At 36.4% G+C, this 19,048-nt stretch overlaps 1 protein-coding gene across 15 annotated transcripts in view; it reads left to right on the plus strand.

Moving 5' to 3' along the window:
* Positions 1 to 19,048, plus strand: part of NSUN6 (NOP2/Sun RNA methyltransferase 6) — a 23,402-nt gene continuing 4,354 nt past the window's right edge. Inside the window, exons 1-14 of one of the 15 annotated variants that reach the window (XM_085573078.1) lie at positions 1 to 667; positions 1,305 to 1,417; positions 1,846 to 1,912; positions 2,420 to 2,553; positions 2,640 to 2,751; positions 3,459 to 3,614; positions 5,280 to 5,359; positions 6,095 to 6,204; positions 8,843 to 8,996; positions 10,485 to 10,566; positions 11,549 to 11,668; positions 13,703 to 13,847; positions 15,536 to 15,684; positions 16,486 to 16,611. In XM_085573078.1, the coding sequence (XP_085429204.1) occupies positions 2,677 to 2,751; positions 3,459 to 3,614; positions 5,280 to 5,359; positions 6,095 to 6,204; positions 8,843 to 8,996; positions 10,485 to 10,566; positions 11,549 to 11,668; positions 13,703 to 13,847; positions 15,536 to 15,684; positions 16,486 to 16,611 (1,197 nt within the window). In that variant the 5' untranslated portion in view covers positions 1 to 667; positions 1,305 to 1,417; positions 1,846 to 1,912; positions 2,420 to 2,553; positions 2,640 to 2,676. Of the gene's footprint in view, positions 1,418 to 1,828; positions 1,913 to 2,419; positions 2,554 to 2,639; positions 2,752 to 3,458; positions 3,615 to 5,279; positions 5,360 to 6,094; positions 6,205 to 8,842; positions 8,997 to 10,484; positions 10,567 to 11,548; positions 11,669 to 13,702; positions 13,848 to 15,535; positions 15,685 to 16,485; positions 16,612 to 18,404; positions 18,542 to 19,048 lie in introns of all 15 variants that reach the window. The other 14 variants (XM_085573077.1, XM_085573076.1, XM_085573081.1 and 11 more) reach the window with 14 other exon arrangements.

The raw sequence follows: 19,048 nt of genomic DNA on the forward strand, positions 1-19,048 counted from the left end.
GTGTGCGGGGACAGCTGCGAGACGCCAGGGCCGGTGCGAAGCCGAGGGCCCTGCGGTCGGCACGCTCGGGAGCACGGAGCCGTCCCGCGACGGGCGAATGCTGCGGGGAGCGCTAGGCCCCCGCTGCGGTGGTCGGTGCCGGGGTGGGAGGCGCCGGCAGCGCGCCTTGGCCGGCCCCGTGTCCTTCAGCCCGGCGGTGCTGTGGCCGGTGCGCGGCCTCTAGCCTCGGCAAGGGTTGAGGGTTTCAGGGCAGGCAGTGCTCCCGTGTATGGTAAAACTTGAGAAAGCAGCGGGTTCCTAAACTGAGCTCTTGCGGGGGTACCCACCCGGGTTTCCTCGCAAGCAGCACCGTGGGGAGGGTCAGTAAGTGAGCACGGAGCGGGCTCCGCCCTGGCCAGCGAGCCCGCGGGCACTTAGGTGCCGAAGCGGTGGAAATACAAAACCTGTTACTTTAATCCACTCGGCAGAATTTCGGAAAAGAAAACAAAACAATAATAAATAAAAAAGAAGCGATGTCAGCAACGTCTTGTCGGATAAGCTCGGGCGCCGGCGGGCGCTGCTGCCGCCCTCCCCGTGCCGCGGAGGGAGCGCCGGGGCCGTGCCCGGCTCCCGCGGCGCCGGGGCGGGCGGCACTTCCTGCCGCCGCCCGGAGGAGGCGGGCCCTGCGGTAGGTGCGTGCCGGGCGCTGGGGCTGGGGCTGGGCGCTGTCCGGTCCGGCCGGCCACGGGCACCGGCGTGCTCTGCCCCTCTCGTGGAGGAGCCCCGCGTGTGCCTCGGGGTCGGTCGGGGCTCGGTGGCGCGTCCCGCGGGGCGCGGCGGCTCCCGGGTAGCTGTGGGCTGAGGCGCCGGGCCTCGGGGGGCTGCGGAGAGCTGCGCCTCCAGTTCCTCCCCGCTCCCTGATGTTTCAGTAACGGGAGGGCGAAGGAATAAAGGCGTGAGCCCCATGTTCCGATCCTTGCGACAGTGACCCCACTGTCGTTTCCTCGTGTGTCGAAGGGTGGGTGGGGAGGTTTGAAAATCTTGCTCGGCATCTCTGCTGCTGGCTGCGTGTGCTGCCGGTAGCGTTCGTGTGCGTGGCTAGATCAAAGCCTAGCTCCGGCATCGTGCTCGCCGCTGCAGTTGCCCACAGAAGCACATAAAAATCCGTGGGAAAAAAAAAAAAAAAAGTTTAAATATTTTCTATATGCCTTTTCTGGGGTAAGCGGCACTGCAGGTCTGGAGGGAAAAAAAAAAAAAAATTATTTAGCTACTAGGAGCCTGCCTCCTGCTCAACGTTTGAAGCCTGACTCTTTACTTGGCACTAGGGGCACCAGGGAATCTCCCTCACCAGCCTGGCTTCCTGCTGGATATGAACTTGAAAGCATCTGTCCTGTCCCTTCTCAGCTATGTCCCCAGCCGGGAAGATTGCCTTCGTAATGTAAATATTAAAGTTACACATAGGGCGTATAAACACCACATTTCTACATGTCTGCTTAATTATTTTCATGATTCCAATTCTTAAAAAGAAATTTAGAGTGGCATTTTTTTTAAAGGCTGGTTTACTATGCTTCTGAAGAAAAACCTTTCAAAATGTGGGCCATATGGGGATCTTTTTGTGGTTGGTTTGTTTGTTGTTTTTTTTTTTTTTTTCCCCTGTAATGTAGGCATTCTAGGACAACAGGCACATAATACGTCACATTTTCTGAAATGTTAAATCTGGCCTTTGGTGATTTCAGTTGTATCAACTGTTAGATTGTAGTGCTATTGTACTACTATTAGTCTTTGTGGAAATAGCAGGGAAAATTCTTGACATTTTGTTAGACTTATAAAGAAGTTAATTCAATTGCAGTTTCTTTCTTTCAATAGCTGCTAATGTTGCAAATAAGGCTTTGAAATTCCTACCCATGAAACTTTGCCTTTGTCTGGCTCAAAAGTAAGTCTACATAAGGTAACATTCTTTCAGCATTAAGATTTTAATTGAATCAGAAATACGAAAAATAAAAAAATATTCTTGAGGGGTTTTGTATGATAAAAGTAACAAATAATCTCTTATCCAAAAAAAATGAATACTAAATATTCTGATCTTTCTTTTCTAAGTATATTTAGTACAATGAAAATATATTTCAATAGTCAAAATTCCTTATTATGAATGGAATAAACCTTTCTTTCCTTCCATTTATGTTGTTGTAAGCAAATTTAAATTTTTAGGTAGTCTCATTTCAGACTGAAGTGTATATAATTTTTCAAAATATTTGAGAGGTGGGCAGATTCCATTTGGGAAGACAAGTGTATTTTGTTACCTACAGAGAAAAATGGTAAACAGTAAAATCTCTGTCAGGACTGAGCTGCAATAAGACTATATAGCTGGTCTTTTCAAGAGGAACTAAAGCTACATCTTGGAATTTCCTGTACCTTTTATCCATGTATTTTTTTTCACCAGATAGCTTGAAGATTTATTTTAAGGATCGGTAGAATTTTTGTAATTGAGATAATGCTACAGTCATATCCTGATCAATATTTGGAAATTTGAGTGCAATAAAATTGCATTATTAAAATAGGAAGAATCAGAAACAACAGCTTAGTTTGTGGGTACATTTTGTGTTAAATCTATAAACTTACAGAATACGATAAAAATAATGAAGAAAATACTTTGCTTATTTCAGTTCCTTGCCAGCAGATTTTAAAAATTAAAGGAAGATGTCCTTTTTCCCTAAAATCGTTTTCCAATATGAAGTTGAAGAGTATCTCACCAAAGTTTTCAGAAATAGCGAGGTATGTGACATGTTACCCCTAACCATCACAAAATAATAAATTTTTGTGTAACTTTAATACTTTATGATAAAATATTGTCTTCACATTAAACATGAAGGTTTTATATAAAGTATTTCTATATAAAAAAGATAAAATTAGTGTTTATTCCCATTACTTCAAAGTAGCATACAAATATTTAAATTGAATTGAGTATAAATCAGAGAATTCAGTTTTGGATCCCACTGAAGAGTTCATAGATAATTAAGCACATATTCACCACATAATATTGACAAGAAATACTCCATTACCCCAATGTAGAATACTACAGACAATCTATTAATTCCTAATGCCAAGGATAAACAAATTGATTTTTTATGTACATGTTTATCAGTATGAAAGTTACTGATTAATAGATTTGAATTTAGTTTTCCATTTTCTTAGGGCTGGTCTATGTACTATAGCAGAGAGCTCTCTAGCAGTTGCTTTGATACTTGCTGCAAACTGTTTGCAGTGATTTTGCTGATACAACTGTTTTTCCAGTAAGTATTTTTCAATAAATTTATAAGGCTTCCAGTGGAATTGGACTTCCAGACATAGACATTTGTCACTATTGCACACCACATAACACAATCCCTCAATTTCTGTGGAATGTTTGTTCAGTGGGGTAATTTTGCATTGAGCAAGAGGCTTCTGCGTGAATCTCTTAAAATCTCTTCTTTCACTTTCAGCTTATCAGTGCTTTAGGTACACAGGAAGCAGAGAAAAAATACCAATCTCTGTTAAGTCATCTATCTCATCCACCAGCTTTTACAACTGTAAGAGTAAATACCCACTTGACCTCAGTGAAACATGTGAAAAAATTGTTATTTGAAGAGATCCAGAAGGTTTGTGCAATTTCTTTGTTACAGCAAAGTAGCAGGGTATTTCATCTTTCATCTGAACATGAGACCTTTTAATTACTGGAAACTATACCTTACCTCAATGCATCCAGTGGTATTAAATTATAAAATCACACTGATTTCCTGCCAGCGTTAAACATTAAATGAAAATGTATTGTGTATTACTATCCCTCATCTCACCTCTCCAAGAAAGGCAATAACAGGGAAAAGACATCCAATTCTTTTTTGTATGGCCGATCCAAACCCTTGATAGGATTGAGGTACTGCTGTGGTAAATAATGTAAAGGTGTATAATAATGTAAACGTGTAGAAGATGACAGATAAACAGGGAAGGTCAGTGTGCTGTCTGCAGCATGTTTAGAACACTTTTGATTAAGACTGAAGGAGAATGCCTATATAGCTAGATATCATTGGAGAAACTGTTTAGGAAAGTGAGAAAATTGGTTTGTTTTGGAAACTGGAGCCACAGTGATGCTCTGCAGCCACTACATTTTCTTTTTAAACCTGGTTTTAATCCTTCTATAATTTTCTGGATTCTTACTTATTTTAATTAAACATTTATTTATCTGATAATACGTAAACTATTATGTTCAAAAAATGTATTATTTTGAAATTGTGTCCTAGATTTTCACTCTGTCTAAAAAGATCTGGTTCTTTAAGTAAATTATTAATGCTAGTGGGTGCATAGAGAGCTTTTGCATGACAGGAGCCAAGACATTTCTGTGATGCAGAGGGAGTTGACAGTGCTCTGCTGGCTGGGATGGTAATGAGTTTTGCTAATTTTAGTTTGATTGTAGAAGTCTGGAAATGGGTATTGCAGGGTTATATTTTTTTTTTAGAGAAAAGGCTTTGCTGAAAACTAACTTAAGATGAGCTTTTCAAAAACTTCTTGTATTTTAAAGCGTGATTACATGTTAGAAAAGGAAACCACATAACACTTTTGAACAGAAGTATGGTCATGGATTCTTTCCTTTTTTAAGAGAAAATATTTATTAGATGCAAACTGATTTGGGGTTTTACATGCTTTAAGGTTTTATTTTAGGAGGCTCAGATGAGAAGACATCTGAACACGTTTTGTTTAAGACCCAGAACCTTTATAAAATAGCATTTTTTTTCAGCTAAATACATAATTGAGCTCTCAGTGCTCAAACTTGGACTGACAAGAAAAATCAAAAGTTTTGCCAGCCTGGCCTATTAAGTAAGACAAGCAATTCATGGTTAAACAGTGGCTTACTAATAACATCTAAGAGTTAACACAGAATACACCCAACCTTCTAAAGTGGCGTCACTGTGTGTTCTGTGTTCTAACAACTCAGCCTTCTTTCAGAAGAAAGCAAAAGCCATTGATAGTGTTATGAGTGTCAGAACACTCTCCCACTCCCTGAAGTCAGTTCTCAGTCAATCTCTTTGTGATCTTGTTATTTCTGGATTTGTTAAATGTTTGGTCTTTTGTACAAGTACTTTTGATATATATAATGTCCCGTTGCACACACTATTTCCCAGCTGCTTTTAACTGTTTTCACTACTTTGGTGTTTTGTGCTCTATAGCTAGAAATTATGAATGGAAAAATGTTTTTCAGTTTAATTAGGTATTTAAATATTAAGTTTATTACTAGTGCTTACTAATTATATATTTTTTTAATGAAACAGCAATTTAAAGGACTATCTGTTCCAGTTCTCGAGCACCCAAAACTTCAGGACATTTTACTAATTCCTGTCATTGGACCCAGGTTTGAAATTTTCAGTCTTTAGCCTTAAAATGTTGTGTACAACATTTTCACAACACAATTTTCTTACAGATTCCTTGTTAAACAGTTATTATAACTAACTCACTCTAACTGAGGCAGAACTTCATTTGTATTATGACTTGATGGACAGTCCATACACTAACCAGGTCAGAGTTTTAGTACTAAAAAATGAAAGAAAACAGAGCTCAGTCCTTATTTATAAGACTAATGTTTTAGAGGGAGAAAGTGACCTGTATGCATCCTCCCTGGAAAGCCAGGTAGGTGGCAGATAGAAGAACCAAACTTTTGCAGTGGAATATAGAACTATGGCTTAGTACAGGCAAGGTTTTCTTCCACTGGAAGAAATCAAGTGTTACTCAGCAGTTGTTAAACACAAAAGATCACTTCACAACCATCTGGCATAGGAAGGGAGAGAGGACTATTTCTCAATCCCAGTATAATTTATTTGTATTCCTGTGTTAGGTTCATAATAGTAGCAGAAGGTGCCAGAATCTGCATTATTTTGAAGATTGTTTTTTTTTTTCTTGACTCTTTCCTTCAATTTCTCTAGAACTAAATTAAATATTTTAAATATAATACATGATAGTTAACTGCTTCTTCTCTATTGTATCTGACAAAATCTGTATTTGTGAACTAGGGTTTACTTGGGGAGTTTTTGGCTTTTTTTTTTTCCAGTATACTTTTCTTTTTTTACTCAACTACAGTTTGTATTTCTAGGCCAGATTTAAAAAAACATGCATCTGAAGTCATAGTTGGAGCCCAGTGTGGATATGCAGTACTTCGAGGAGCACACGTTTATGTCCCTGGAATTGTATCCACCTCAAGATGTAAGAGTTCTCTAAATACACCCAATTAAATTGTAAAGATGGCAGGAAAAGTGTCACCCTTGAATAACAGATAAATTAATAGTGGCACAAAATTGTTTTCTATTCTCAGCTGAAATTAATCTTACAGTTGTGGTTTATAGTAATGAGATTTTTTAAAGTTTTTCTGGCTTTTTTTTAATATTTTCACTTTTATTTTACTTGTAGTAAGTTATATGTAATTATTGCTCACTGGCCTGGCCTGGCCTGTTTTAAATTCCTTTTTCCATATAAATCGTAGCTGAAGTATTAGTTCTTAAGGATTTCGAATTCTTGTTTTTAATTTCATAATATTTTTAAAGAGAATTTTCAAAGTAAAACCTATTTTTGAAAGTGCTTTTTTACTATTGAATACTATAACTTTTAGTATGGATGTTGAATTGAATAAATTTACAAAGTTGGCTGCTTACAAAAAAAAAAATGGGATACCAGATCTGGATGGTGAATAGGTGTATCTTGATAATTTAATAGATACAGATTTTTTATTTCTTCACTCAGTCGTAAAGCCACTTACCTTCATGGTTCTGTTAGATTTTGAGTTACAAATAAAAAAAACCCAGATTTTCTTTATTCTAATCCATTGACAATTTATTTGTTTACATAAGAGAGATGTAGTAAAAATCTTTTTTAATTGATGAGAAGAAAGTTATGGCAGTTTTTATGTCAGATTCTTAAGAAAGGGAAATTATACATCAATGCATGTGAGACAAGGTTAAAATATCTACATATGCATGCTTTTTGTTCGGCAGCCTATTTTTGTTACTTAAATGTCAAATTCACTTCATGTAAAACCAGTATAATTTTGGATGATTCACCTTATTATTCTATTGTGATGAGATCTAGTGATCATCTTGATTCTTCTTATTAAACAAAATGAGTCAGAAAAGCATTTATCAAGTCACTTTGTTTCCTTTCAGGAAATAACCTTCAAGAAGTTTTAAGCATGTGCTTAAGTCCAATTCATTGAACAGGAATGTTTTTCAAACTAGGGCTTGATAAGGAAATAAGTATATTGGCATAGCAGTTGTTGGAACTGCTTATTTAAAACACAATTCCATAAATATTCAAATCCTTCTTTGAGTCAGCTAGTGATTTATCATAATTGCCACATGTAATTATGCATATAACATCAATTCAAAGAAAATAAATATACTATAATACTTACAGAGGAATTGCAGATAAGAAAATAAAATAAAAGGGCACACTACCCACTTGATGCCAAATATAATAACGCTGTATTAAGCACAGATGGTCTAACTAGAGAAAAAATAATACAGCAAGAACACATATTTAATCACTGAACTTGCAAATTTGCAAATGAGGGTAAACTAATGATCAGGGGGCTTTGAGCTTAATTTAACTAAACTTTATGCTTATGGAATGCTGCTATAATCTACAGAAAACTAAGAATCCTATGCAAGACTAGTGCATTTTGAAAGGATGATTGTCAGTAGAGAGTAAAATAAAATAATTTATGTTTGAATACTGCAAAAAACATTGACAGATATGCTTGATGGAAGAGTTAAATTGATACAGGTTTTTGTTCAGTGAAGTTTAAGCTGACATTGATACTGAGCAATCACATAATGTTTTGTGTCACATTGTGTAAAAATAAGTAGTATAGAAATATATTTTCAATGGCTACCCAACAAATACTACAATTTAAGAATTTCAGGGCATTTGAGCATAATCAGAAGTCCACCTGAAAATGGGAAAAACAATTCTCTAGTACAATTCTAAGAATTCTTGAGAAGCTGAACTGCCATTAGTCTTGTTATATCTTCTTGTTCCTCTAGCCTGTCAGTCACCTCAGAAATGCAATTTTGGAATTTTTTTAATTTCTGTCAGAAGAGGCCTTTATTTTTAAGCATATTTTTTATCCAGCCAACACATAGCACTTGTTCACTATTATGTAAAATCACCTAAACAATCCCTTTTCTTTTTTTTTTTTCCTAACTCAGAAAGTTTGTTAAGTGTGTAGGATTACACTTTACTGATATGGTGGGTTTTAACTGGAGATACAAAACTCTCTAAGAGGATTATTGAGAACAGCAGTTCCCTTAAAGGGAAGAAAGCCAGACCAGAACAAGAATATATAATCACTTGTGTCAAAGCAATACGTAGTTAGAGAAAAAGCAGCTATAGCTGTGTTCTAGGTAGCTATTGAGAGGTCATTAGATATATTTAGCACTCCTGTCTTTGTTCAGTAAGAGCAGTGAGCAGTGTTGTTTATGTACTTGTATGCTTGGAGCACATATGGAGGACTGGATCCTGAAGAGTGTGCTTAAAACTTACGGGTGACCTTGCCATGATAAAACAAATAAAGAGCAGGTATCTGTAGCCTCTTAGAAAAAAAGACACAGTGCCTGACTTGCAGCTTGATGTCGTTCAGTACCTCCAGTCATTTGGTAGCTGTCGTTCACTCTGTAAAACTTTAAAGCTTTATATCAGTTGATCTTCCTTGATTACATTTAGAAAGTGTGAAGTTTGGTATGACAGAATTGTTGAAGTAAGTTGTCTACTGAAAATCCTAAGTTACGTGGTCACTACTGTTTTGTTAAGTGGCATAATGATTTAAAACTTTCCATTTTTCCTTGTGCAGTTGTGAAAGCTGGAGATCTGGTTTCAGTGTATTCAGATATTGAAGGGAAATGCAAAAGAGGAGCCAAAGAATTCAATGGAGTCAAAGTTTTCCTTGGAAATGGGATTTCAGAACTCAGCCGCAGTGAAATCTTCAGTTCAAGTGGCCCACTGAAGTAAGTCCATGGTAATTGCAGTCTATGTTTAAAAATTTGCAAAGGGAAGGAAGAAGATGGGAAAACACTTTGAATTATTTTGTACCTTATATGAAGTCACAAGATGGCTTTGCATGTTGGGATTTCCAATATTCATTCTTTGGGAAGCCGTTAGTTTCATAGTGGGATCCAGATACCAATTCACTTGAGAGGAAGTAGAAAATAAGTGGGAGTGTTTTAATAATTTATGTTTATTCACTTCAGTAATATCAAACAGAACTGACAAATCTTCTCACGCTGGCAAAACTGCATTTTGGTGAATTGTGTAATACCCTTTAGATGCAACAGGAGTGCAGCCTTGACAATTTCTCCATATTTTAAAAGTATCTGTAGAGGGTTTTATTTTTGGTAGGACAAAGGACAGAACATAAGGTCGGGTATCTTAAAAAAATTACTAACATTTGCCAAAGTAGTTGCCTATTTCAAGATTACTTGCTTTTCTATTTTTTTGATGAAGCATGTGTTTTATTCCTCTTGTGTCACCTAAAACACATATGAAAAGTAATGTAGAAGACTATAGATGTCAAATTATTGACCAAGACTTCACTTCCTGAGAACAAACTACAAAGGTTCTAGAGAAAATAAAGTACATTACCAGAGAATTCCTGTTTTATGAGAGCTTAAATGAAGTAGTGGTGGGATGTTGGTAGCTGTTGAGTTGGTGGCATGGAACAGCAGTATGTAATACTAAAACTGGTGTCTGCAAGTTTGCTTTCTCACATCCTTCCTTCTCATTGGACTGTCCAGTACATAGGCAAAATAATACTCTTTGTCTTTAGTAATCTTTTGTTTGTAGACTTAGTGTTGCTTTTTCATGGCTTTCCCTTTATTGTTATCCATTTCCTGGCACATTGGTTTAACAGTTATATCCGCATCAGAATTTCATCCATATTTAAAACTTTTCGGTGACTTCTAATCACAAACCATAGCTTGCAGGCAAATCAATGTTTCTGCAAGGCTTTTCATATAGGTTTTCTGTAGTAATTTGACTGAAATCTCAGGAATTTAGGAAAAGGAGAAAAATCTAACTAGGAAATCAAATGCCAGTGCCCTAGTGCATACACATGGCTAGCCAAAAGCAGTTATGGATTGAAGTTAAGGTATTTAAGTCTGGTTTTATGCATTTCTTTGCAGTATCAAGGCTTGGATTGCATCCTGGTTTATCCTGTGTGTAGAACCAGAAATTTGCTTTATGCAGTTTTACATATGGTTCCAATTTATCATGTAATGATTTTAAATGATGTAATGTGTAAATCCATGATTTACTCAACTTAATGATGTCATTTTAGAGAATATCATAATCATAGAAATATTTTTCTTGGTTGTTCTTTCATTCTAGTAAGATTGTTATTTCAAGTTGCTATTTGTAACCATGATGATTATAATTGACTACCATTAAAATGTATAAAACTGATGTTTGTTTGTTTGTTTTTTTTTCATGTTTTTCAGGGGGCTGGGAATAAGAATGATAGAGCCAGTCTACCTTAGCCCTTCATTTGACAATGTGCTTCCTAGTCATTTGTTTTTACAGGTATATTTGTTCCAAAACCAAAAGTCTGTACTATTTACAGAATAATGAATATTCTTTTAGCACACATCCATGGTTTCTACATTCCTTGTGCACTGTAGCACCTAATTCAGTCTTTGGATTTGAGGAACACAAAACATTTAAAATGAAGTCAGTACCTACATGTAGGTGGTTTAGTCATACTGTGTCTGAGTTATTATAAGGGATTTCAAAGCAACCTAAGAGATATTCACTTAAAAACGTAGAAATTCCTCTTGTACAGATACTCTGCATAGAACTATTAGTTTTTGAAATCTGCCTGTGAATCCTGCAATACAAGCCCTTTTCAAGGTACATAATTCTGTAGATAATCAGGAAAATCTCCAAATATTAGGCTGATTTGAAACTGTTATTTAAGTATTAAAGACAACTTTAAAAGGTTTTTATACCTTGGCGTTGAACTGAGAAGAAGGTATTTCCATATTGTCTCAGTTGCAGTACTGTGCACAATTATTACACATTATTTCCCTTCAGTACAGCTGTTCTGTTTATACAATTAATAGCAGGGTTCATCTTCTTGCTACTTTAATTCAGCAAGCTTAGACTTCTGAGTTTCGATCCTACTTTTCTTCAGCTGCACCAATATGTTAATAGAGTAAATATTCCAATAAACAGGCTAACATAAAGTATTTCTAATAAACAGAGCTTCTTTGCTCTGTCAGAATCAGCTTACTTTAGTTGGATTTCTAGCACTGTAGTCTCCTCAGTCATGAGCTCTTAAACTTCTGTTATAGCTACTCAGACATAGCTTTAAATAATGAGCCACTGGAGAGTTCTGATGTAAACTGGCTATTATATATAATATAAATAGTTCATTTCTCTCAAAGAAATGAGAGCAATATCATAGGTATCTTCCCTGCTGAATGAATTATATTTTTAAATTTGGTTGCCATTCCTTGATGCAGGGTATAAAGTTTGAATTCTCTCATATTTATTTTAATTATAGAATTTACCTTCTGTGGTTGTGAGCCATGTTTTAAACCCTCAACCAGGAGAGAAAATTTTGGATATGTGTGCTGCACCTGGAGGAAAAACAACCCATATTGCAACACTAATGCATGATCAGGTAAAAATGTAATTTGGCATTTTCTAAGGAAGAAAGTCTTACTGCTGTTCATTTGTACAGCTCTCTTCACTTAACTATTGGAATGCACACTTAATTTACAGCAGCAAACAATTATTCACTAATTAGTGTTGTGGCCGACACACCACCGCAAATTAGTGAATTATTTCACTAATTCCAATTTTAAAATATTATCGATTTATTTGTAATCATAGAATTTTTTACATGCAAGGCATAGTTACGCAAAAATATGCTGGATTCATGAAACTGAGAGGCATAAAAATCAGGGATTAATACTGTGTGCCAAGAAACACACAACTCTCTACAAAAACTTACTGAAAAATTTCTAATCCAATTAGGATTTTTCTCAGTAAAAATTACCAATTCTGCATAGAGATTATTTTAGGCTGAATTGCTAGTTTGAATTTGTCATTCTATGGTAGAATGTCACAAATCCAAAATTATCTAACGAGAAAGCAATAAAAATGAGAATACACAAAAAAGTATGTCGAGAAAGACAAAGGAAAGAGGAATGTAGTAAAATAAGAATGTAGATATAGGATTACAACTTTGCATATGTTGAAATTTTATGTGCACAGTGAAATGCGGAAATGCAGGTTACTCTTCTCTAGCAGAGGGGAAAAGCATGTAATATCTCCTATAAAATTTTGTAAGGCTTTATTATTTTTGTTGAAATAGAATTATTAGAATATGTCAGATTGTTTAGAAATCTTGCAGTTACATTATACAGTACTTTGACAGTTGCCTGTGCATAAATAAATGTGAAGGCATGGCATGTAATGAGAAAAGGCAGGTATTCAGTTCTGTGATGGTTTGTTTGTGGAAGTGTTTTTTTCTATCAAAATGGAACAATGGCAGAAGGCCATCCCTTCTAACCCAAACCATTCTATAATTCTATGATTTCTGTATCTCTGCAGTATACAGAGATGTGCAGCAAATCTACTGTTCTTGCAACAGATAAAACTTTGAAGCAGAGTCAGGTCCTAGAGTACATGTGCAGTAGGTGTTAGGGGACAAGTAGGAGGTGATTTGGCTCACAGCACCATTGACACAACACAAATGCATTCTTACCTCTCAGTCCTAGATCTACATATTGCCTAACATGATGTACAGATAACAGCTTATCTTCTGACTTTTTTTCCTTCTTGAACTATCTTAGTCATCTTAGTTATCTTAGTATCTTGAACTATCTTACCCCTCTATAAGACTCTAGAGAGCCATCAACAAATAGAAAAAAGTTGTTTTTTTTCTCTGCTTATTGTGTTTGCTGTAGGAAGTCTAATACAAGTTTCTGTTTCTTGAGTTGTTCTGTTCTGGATTTTGCTGATGCTACTGTTTACTTTCTGTTGTGTTTTCATGTAGCAGGTAGTGATGTGTGTCTTTTAATTTATTTTGGGGAGGAAAAATAAATCTTATTTTTACATAATAGGAATTGTGTAACTGTGATTTCCCTCCCCTCACCTCTAAACTTATTATAGTATTTGCACTATTTCCCAAAGTAACTGTAGTGACAATTACTGCAAGTATTCCAATATGTTATGAATCTGAGCAAATCAGAGACATAGCTGTGGGCCCCATTTCCTCAGCTCTGAGCTGCAGTGTGATCATATTTCCTACTCTCTCCATACAAATTTAAAGCCTGTTGACCTATTTTGCCATGTATTTGAGATTTCTACCCTCATTCAAACGATTAAATTTTTATCTTAGTGCCCAGTTCAGCAATTCAAAATAAACAAAAAGAAACAAACAACAAAACTACTTGCCAGAAGTCATATATTACAGCATCCCTTAGAGTGACAGTGCCAAGCAGTCAGAATGTTCACAGCTTCAGACTAAAGTGGCTATTGTGGAAAATATGTGGGAACAAGGACTGCAGGAGAAGGGATTTAGTTCTGAAATAGTTCTGTAGGGAAGACTATGCTGTATTTATTACACTGCCCAGGATTGGGAAAAGGAAAACAGAAACATCCATTTAATCCCTATGATTTTGATGAAAAGTTTGGGATTTTTTTTCAGGGTGAAGTCATAGCCATGGACAAGATAGCTAACAAGGTCAAGAAAATCAAGCAGAATGCTGAATTGCTACAGTTGAATTGCATTAAGGCATTTTGCTATGATGGAACAAAGGCCCTTTCAGTAGAGAAGACAGAGGATAAACAAGGTAAAATAAAAGATTTGGGTAGTAGTAGCTTTCAGAAGAAGATAGTAATGTTTTGCAAAAACAGTGCTACACCTGTCACAGGTTTACAAGTCCTTGAAATCTTGGCAGATACCTAAGTTGCTTCAGCACTGTGAATGCACTTTTATTTGCTACTCTTGTGATTATCAGCTTCTCTATGAAGCAAATAGAAAGTCAAACTATCTGTTCTTGTCGCAACCTAATATTCTCAAAGGAAATGCATTCCTTTCCCAGATAATATCGAAGACTGAAGAAGCCTTAAAGCTTCTTTCATGATCACATTTAACCCCATACTGGGAAGTTTATGAGCTAGTCTGAGAAAAAAATTATTTTTGCAGACTTGCTTCAGTTTTCTGCCTCATAATCCTCATCAGTAAAATGGGGTTATTAATACCTAACTCCCAGGAGTACTGCAAGGTTTAGTTCATTGATGTTTGTTCAGCTGTTCAAGGAAAGTTATATACAAGCACAGTGTATTATTTTAAGTAATTTCATTTGCTTTTTTGAAGTGATGCAGTTATGATATTGGTTCTGTTCCCATGATGGAATTATTTAAATGGTATCTGCTGCCTTGATTATTTTTAGTTTGTTGTGCAAAGTATGCTGTTTTTCTCAGTCTATTTTATCTCAGTCACTGGTTAGCCTAAGTAGGAATCAGATTACATAATTCACCTTCTTTGTCCCTATGCATTGCAGTTATTCCTGCTTTGGAGGAACAAAGGTACTTTCTTAAGAGTCTTTTTATGAACATCAAATATTGTAGGTGGCAAGTAGCAATTACAGAGATTAACAAGAGCAAGCTGTAATACAGAGAGATAATGAAGGCTTTTATGTACATTTCTGCAAGTAACACGTTACATATTTTGAACATTTTAGTAATGGATCAGAGGTAGATAAACCAGATAGACTCAATTTTTAGTCAGGAAGAAGCTAGGTAGCATTAGTGTGATAATACAAGCTTGGCAGCAGTAGTACATGGTGATGCTGAGCCGATCTCCCTAGCACTGAGAAGATAGAAACTTCTGGGCTGTTGATCCATTGGGATACAGATTAAAGGATAGGCTCTGCATATGGAAGATACATCTTGTCATCCAGGTAACAGTCAGAAATTGTTCTCTTCACAATCCTTTTTACGGAATTGTTCTGCCATGAGACGTTGCAGTAGTTCATGTTATTATGAAGTGCTTTATTTTATATAGCTATGCATACATCACAAGAAACAGTTATTATATAGACAGTCCAGTTATTATAAGGCAGTCTCAGTGATTAACTACGGGTTTGTCTCAGTAAAGGTTTGCACACTTTTGAGCTGACTGTGGTTCTTTACAGCCTATATGTACAACTCTGTACCCAGCACATCTGACCAATCATATTTCAACTGTTTTGATTACTTTTACATTTTACTTTCAAATTACTAAATTAAGTTAAAAAAAATACTGCCTAGTGGATCGGTTTTGAACTCACAGAACTTAAACTGTTCAGTTTTCTGGGAGAAGAAAACTACCACCAGCAGTGCTGAGGCTTGTCTCTAGCTGAGACTAGTTTTGCAGACACTGTCTATACCACATAAATGTTTTATGTCAAGGAAGCAGTAACAGCTTCTCCTTACCTACAGTGAAGTGTCAAGGAAGGAAACAGCCACATTTTACATTACTAACTGCTTTTTACAGAAGGACCTCCATTCTTACCAGAGTCATTTGATCGAATTCTTCTTGATGCTCCATGTAGTGGGATAGGACAGAGACCAAACATGGCTTATTCCTCAACTTTAAAGGAAGTGACTTCATATCAGCCACTGCAGCGCAAGCTTTTCACTGTGGTATGTGTTAAACATTGAGTAGATAAGCTAAATTGAACACAAATGCTTTTGCAGCATAAAACTGACCCAAAAAATGGTGCCTCATTTTCCCTACTTTTTCAGCAGCCAGGAAGTATTAGGGTCCTGTTAACCTCTCAGCTTCAACACATCTGTTGCTAGGTGAAGCCAGTTCATTGGAGCATGGTAAAGGTCTGTGTAATCCATAATAAATAAAAAGCTTTGTGTTTTTTTACTTCCCTCAGTTTCATCAGTTTTACATGATAATAATTAAAAAAGGTCTAAGTCACAGAGCAGGTGACTTAGGAACATGCTAAGGAGTGTGCTTGGGCTGATGCTGAAGGATAAGATGAAACTTGTCAAAATCTGAATGATACATATTCAAAGTGAATGACAGCTTGAAAAGCAGCATAGATACAGCTTCCATGCCAAATACATGGAAACAGTTGACATCTGATATAACTGACATAAGTATTGTGTATCCGTGGTTGGCAGCAGGTGGTGAAAACAGATCTAATCTGGGGTGTGCAGAGCTGCACAAATAACAAATCTTACAAGGTGAATCATCTCAATGACATTAATAAACTGCTTGAGCTATATTGCCTATTTGGAAAGAAGAATCTTTCTCATCCATGTTAACCTCTGCTGTATTTCCCTGGAGGAATTAGTATCTTAACAGTTTGAGTTTAATTAAGTGTTCAGTTTTAATATTCTAGGAACATGGTTTAACATTAGTTAATGTTGCTTAATATTAAAGTTTGTAATTTAAAAATAAGCTGAAATATGGTTTATTTCTCCCTGCAGGCAGTGAAGTTGCTGAAGCCAGGAGGTGTTTTAGTATATAGTACATGTACAATTACACTTTCTGAAAATGAGGAGCAAGTTGCTTGGGCCCTGAAAACTTTTCCATGCCTCCAGCTTCATCCACAGGTAATACTATTTTCAGGGTACTTCACACAATCTGGTGATTTTACTTTGGAACTATAAAGTTACACGGTATATTTAATATCAATAAATCTTTTTTTCACTGTGGACAATTTTAACTGCTGTGGATAGAAATAACAGAAGGATTTCTGAGGCTTTTTTAAAGTCTATTTTTGTGCTTAATTGAGCTTATTTAGGCATCATTAAGTATTTTCCCACTCTGTATTGTGGGTTTATTTTTTTGATTTGTACAACAATCTTTTAAAACACAACAGGGACAAAAGATAGGTTGGACAGGTTAAAATTTCTCTTGCAGTTTCTTCAATGCATATATTTTATTCTCTTTTTTTTGCACATTCACAGGAGAGGTTAGTTTATTTTTTTTTATTAATACCACTGAAATCGTAAAGACTTGCATATGAAGTATGGGACATAAACGAAAATAAATTTTTGTTTCAAAGAAGGAGGATTTTATATGTATGGGACCTATTTTTGATTTATTTAAAAGGAATGAAGGAAATAAATTATTTCAGGCTCAACGTCTCAAGAATGTACCTTGTCTTTTTTGGAGTCAGTGTCTACCATTAAGATGTCTGGGAGAAGGTAATATATATGGGGAGATACTGGAATGTTTTTATCTATATTAGCTACAGTTCATACAATTCAGAAATACCTGTCACCTTTTATAGTACTTCACAGGGATTTATCACCACGTGTGTCCCACTTCCTCTTTGATGAGGAGTTGGGTGTGGTAGTTTTTTATCATCATGGCTTTGAGGAAAAGTCTTAACTCTGATACCTGTTTAGCTTGCACATTCTGTGATGACTTGTACCTGTCTTAAGAAGCTTAGGTGAATGTTTAACTGAAAAGTAAAAAAATATACAGTAGCTGTACAATGAGAAATTAATATGATGGCTGGTAAAGATTTAACAGAACTGAAGCTCTTCCTTAAAGCTTTTTGTGTGTTCTGTCTGTATTCTCACCATCCATTCACTAAGAATTTTTCAGTTCCAGACATTTCAACTGAGATTATACATTTGACCTAACAGCATAAAAAAATCATCCTTGATAGAATGACAGAGCAAACATAAGCCTTACTAACTCAAATGCAAGATTAATTCTTGCTACATAAACTTTCTCTCACCAGTAATACCAGTCTTGAATAAAGCATTGTTTTTCACACACACATGCCATATCTGTAAAAATTAATCTTTTATGTATAGTATATTTTAAATGAGATGACACTGAATTGTTTACCCACATATAATCTATAATACCTTATAACTAGTTCCCTGCTAGTGTAAACTAAGGTGATCTTTTCCAATGAACTTGAGACAGAAGTCTACAATCTGCTTACCTCATGTTCCTTTATGTATTTATTTCCCATATTCTTTGGTCTCAATCGATACCTGCTTTTTTATCCAGTCCACTGTTTCCCACTTTCTCAGTTTGGCAACAGATCCTGGAAGCACACTGGGTAATGTGGGCAAGGAAAAAACAGGAGATGGAGCCATAAGCGTTGTTCTTGTAGGTGGAGGTTACCACATGGCAGCTGCTCCTTTGTGCAGACTTCCTCTTAGGAGTTTACACAGAAGATACTGTAGATCATCTTAAATGCAGTAACTTAGCTAGAAGGAAAAAGGAAAAGGTATAGGAAGACACTGGTCTGCCTTTAAGCAAGTTACTTGAACCTGTGTAATACTGTTTTCCCTACACTTTTGCCTTTCCTTCCTTCTATTACATCAAGTCACTACCTGTGTCTACCTTTGTATGTTACTTTTCTCTCAATTTGCAATAGACACCTTTGTTTGTCTTTTGCCTGGAAAGCATTGAAATCCTGCTGAGGGAAAGGAAGAACCAGTCTGTAACCCCTTGGCTGCCCAGCTCTCCAGCCTGCAGTACCTGCTTAAGCAGCTATCATCATGCGCTGACTGGGTGAGCTCATGAGTTAGCAAAGTGTGATGGCTGGAAAAATGCTCTACTGTAGGCTGCATTATGGAGTACATTAGACTAGATTGACAAAGGAGATCTATTTTTGATACTGCAGTGCCAGCTTTTGCACATTTTGTTCCATCTCCTTACTGAATGCATTGAAAGACAGTCCAGCTAAGAATTAATTTTTTTTCCAGGAATTAGGGTATTAAATAAGAAGCAGTCAAGGCTATCCACAAGAAATATTGAGAAGAGGGCTAGGATTTTAAGTCCTTCTTCTTTCCAGGATTTTGAAGACAAATGTTATTTCTTGAAATTGATTCTTTCTTTCTTCTCTGCCTCATAGACATGCACATGTAACAGTAGTCCCCTTTACCTGTTAGTCTTATTACATGACAAGAAAACTCAAAAGTTACATTTTTCTGCTGCATCATCTTCCCAAATGATGCCTGTTGAGGCAGTAAAATATCTGGACTGGGGCTTTTAGTCTCTCCAGTTGAAGTTTTTACT

This window comes from Lonchura striata, chromosome 2, assembly GCF_050655825.1.
Source record: "Lonchura striata isolate lonStrDom1 chromosome 2, ASM5065582v1, whole genome shotgun sequence".
NCBI classification, from domain to species: Eukaryota; Metazoa; Chordata; class Aves; order Passeriformes; family Estrildidae; genus Lonchura; species Lonchura striata.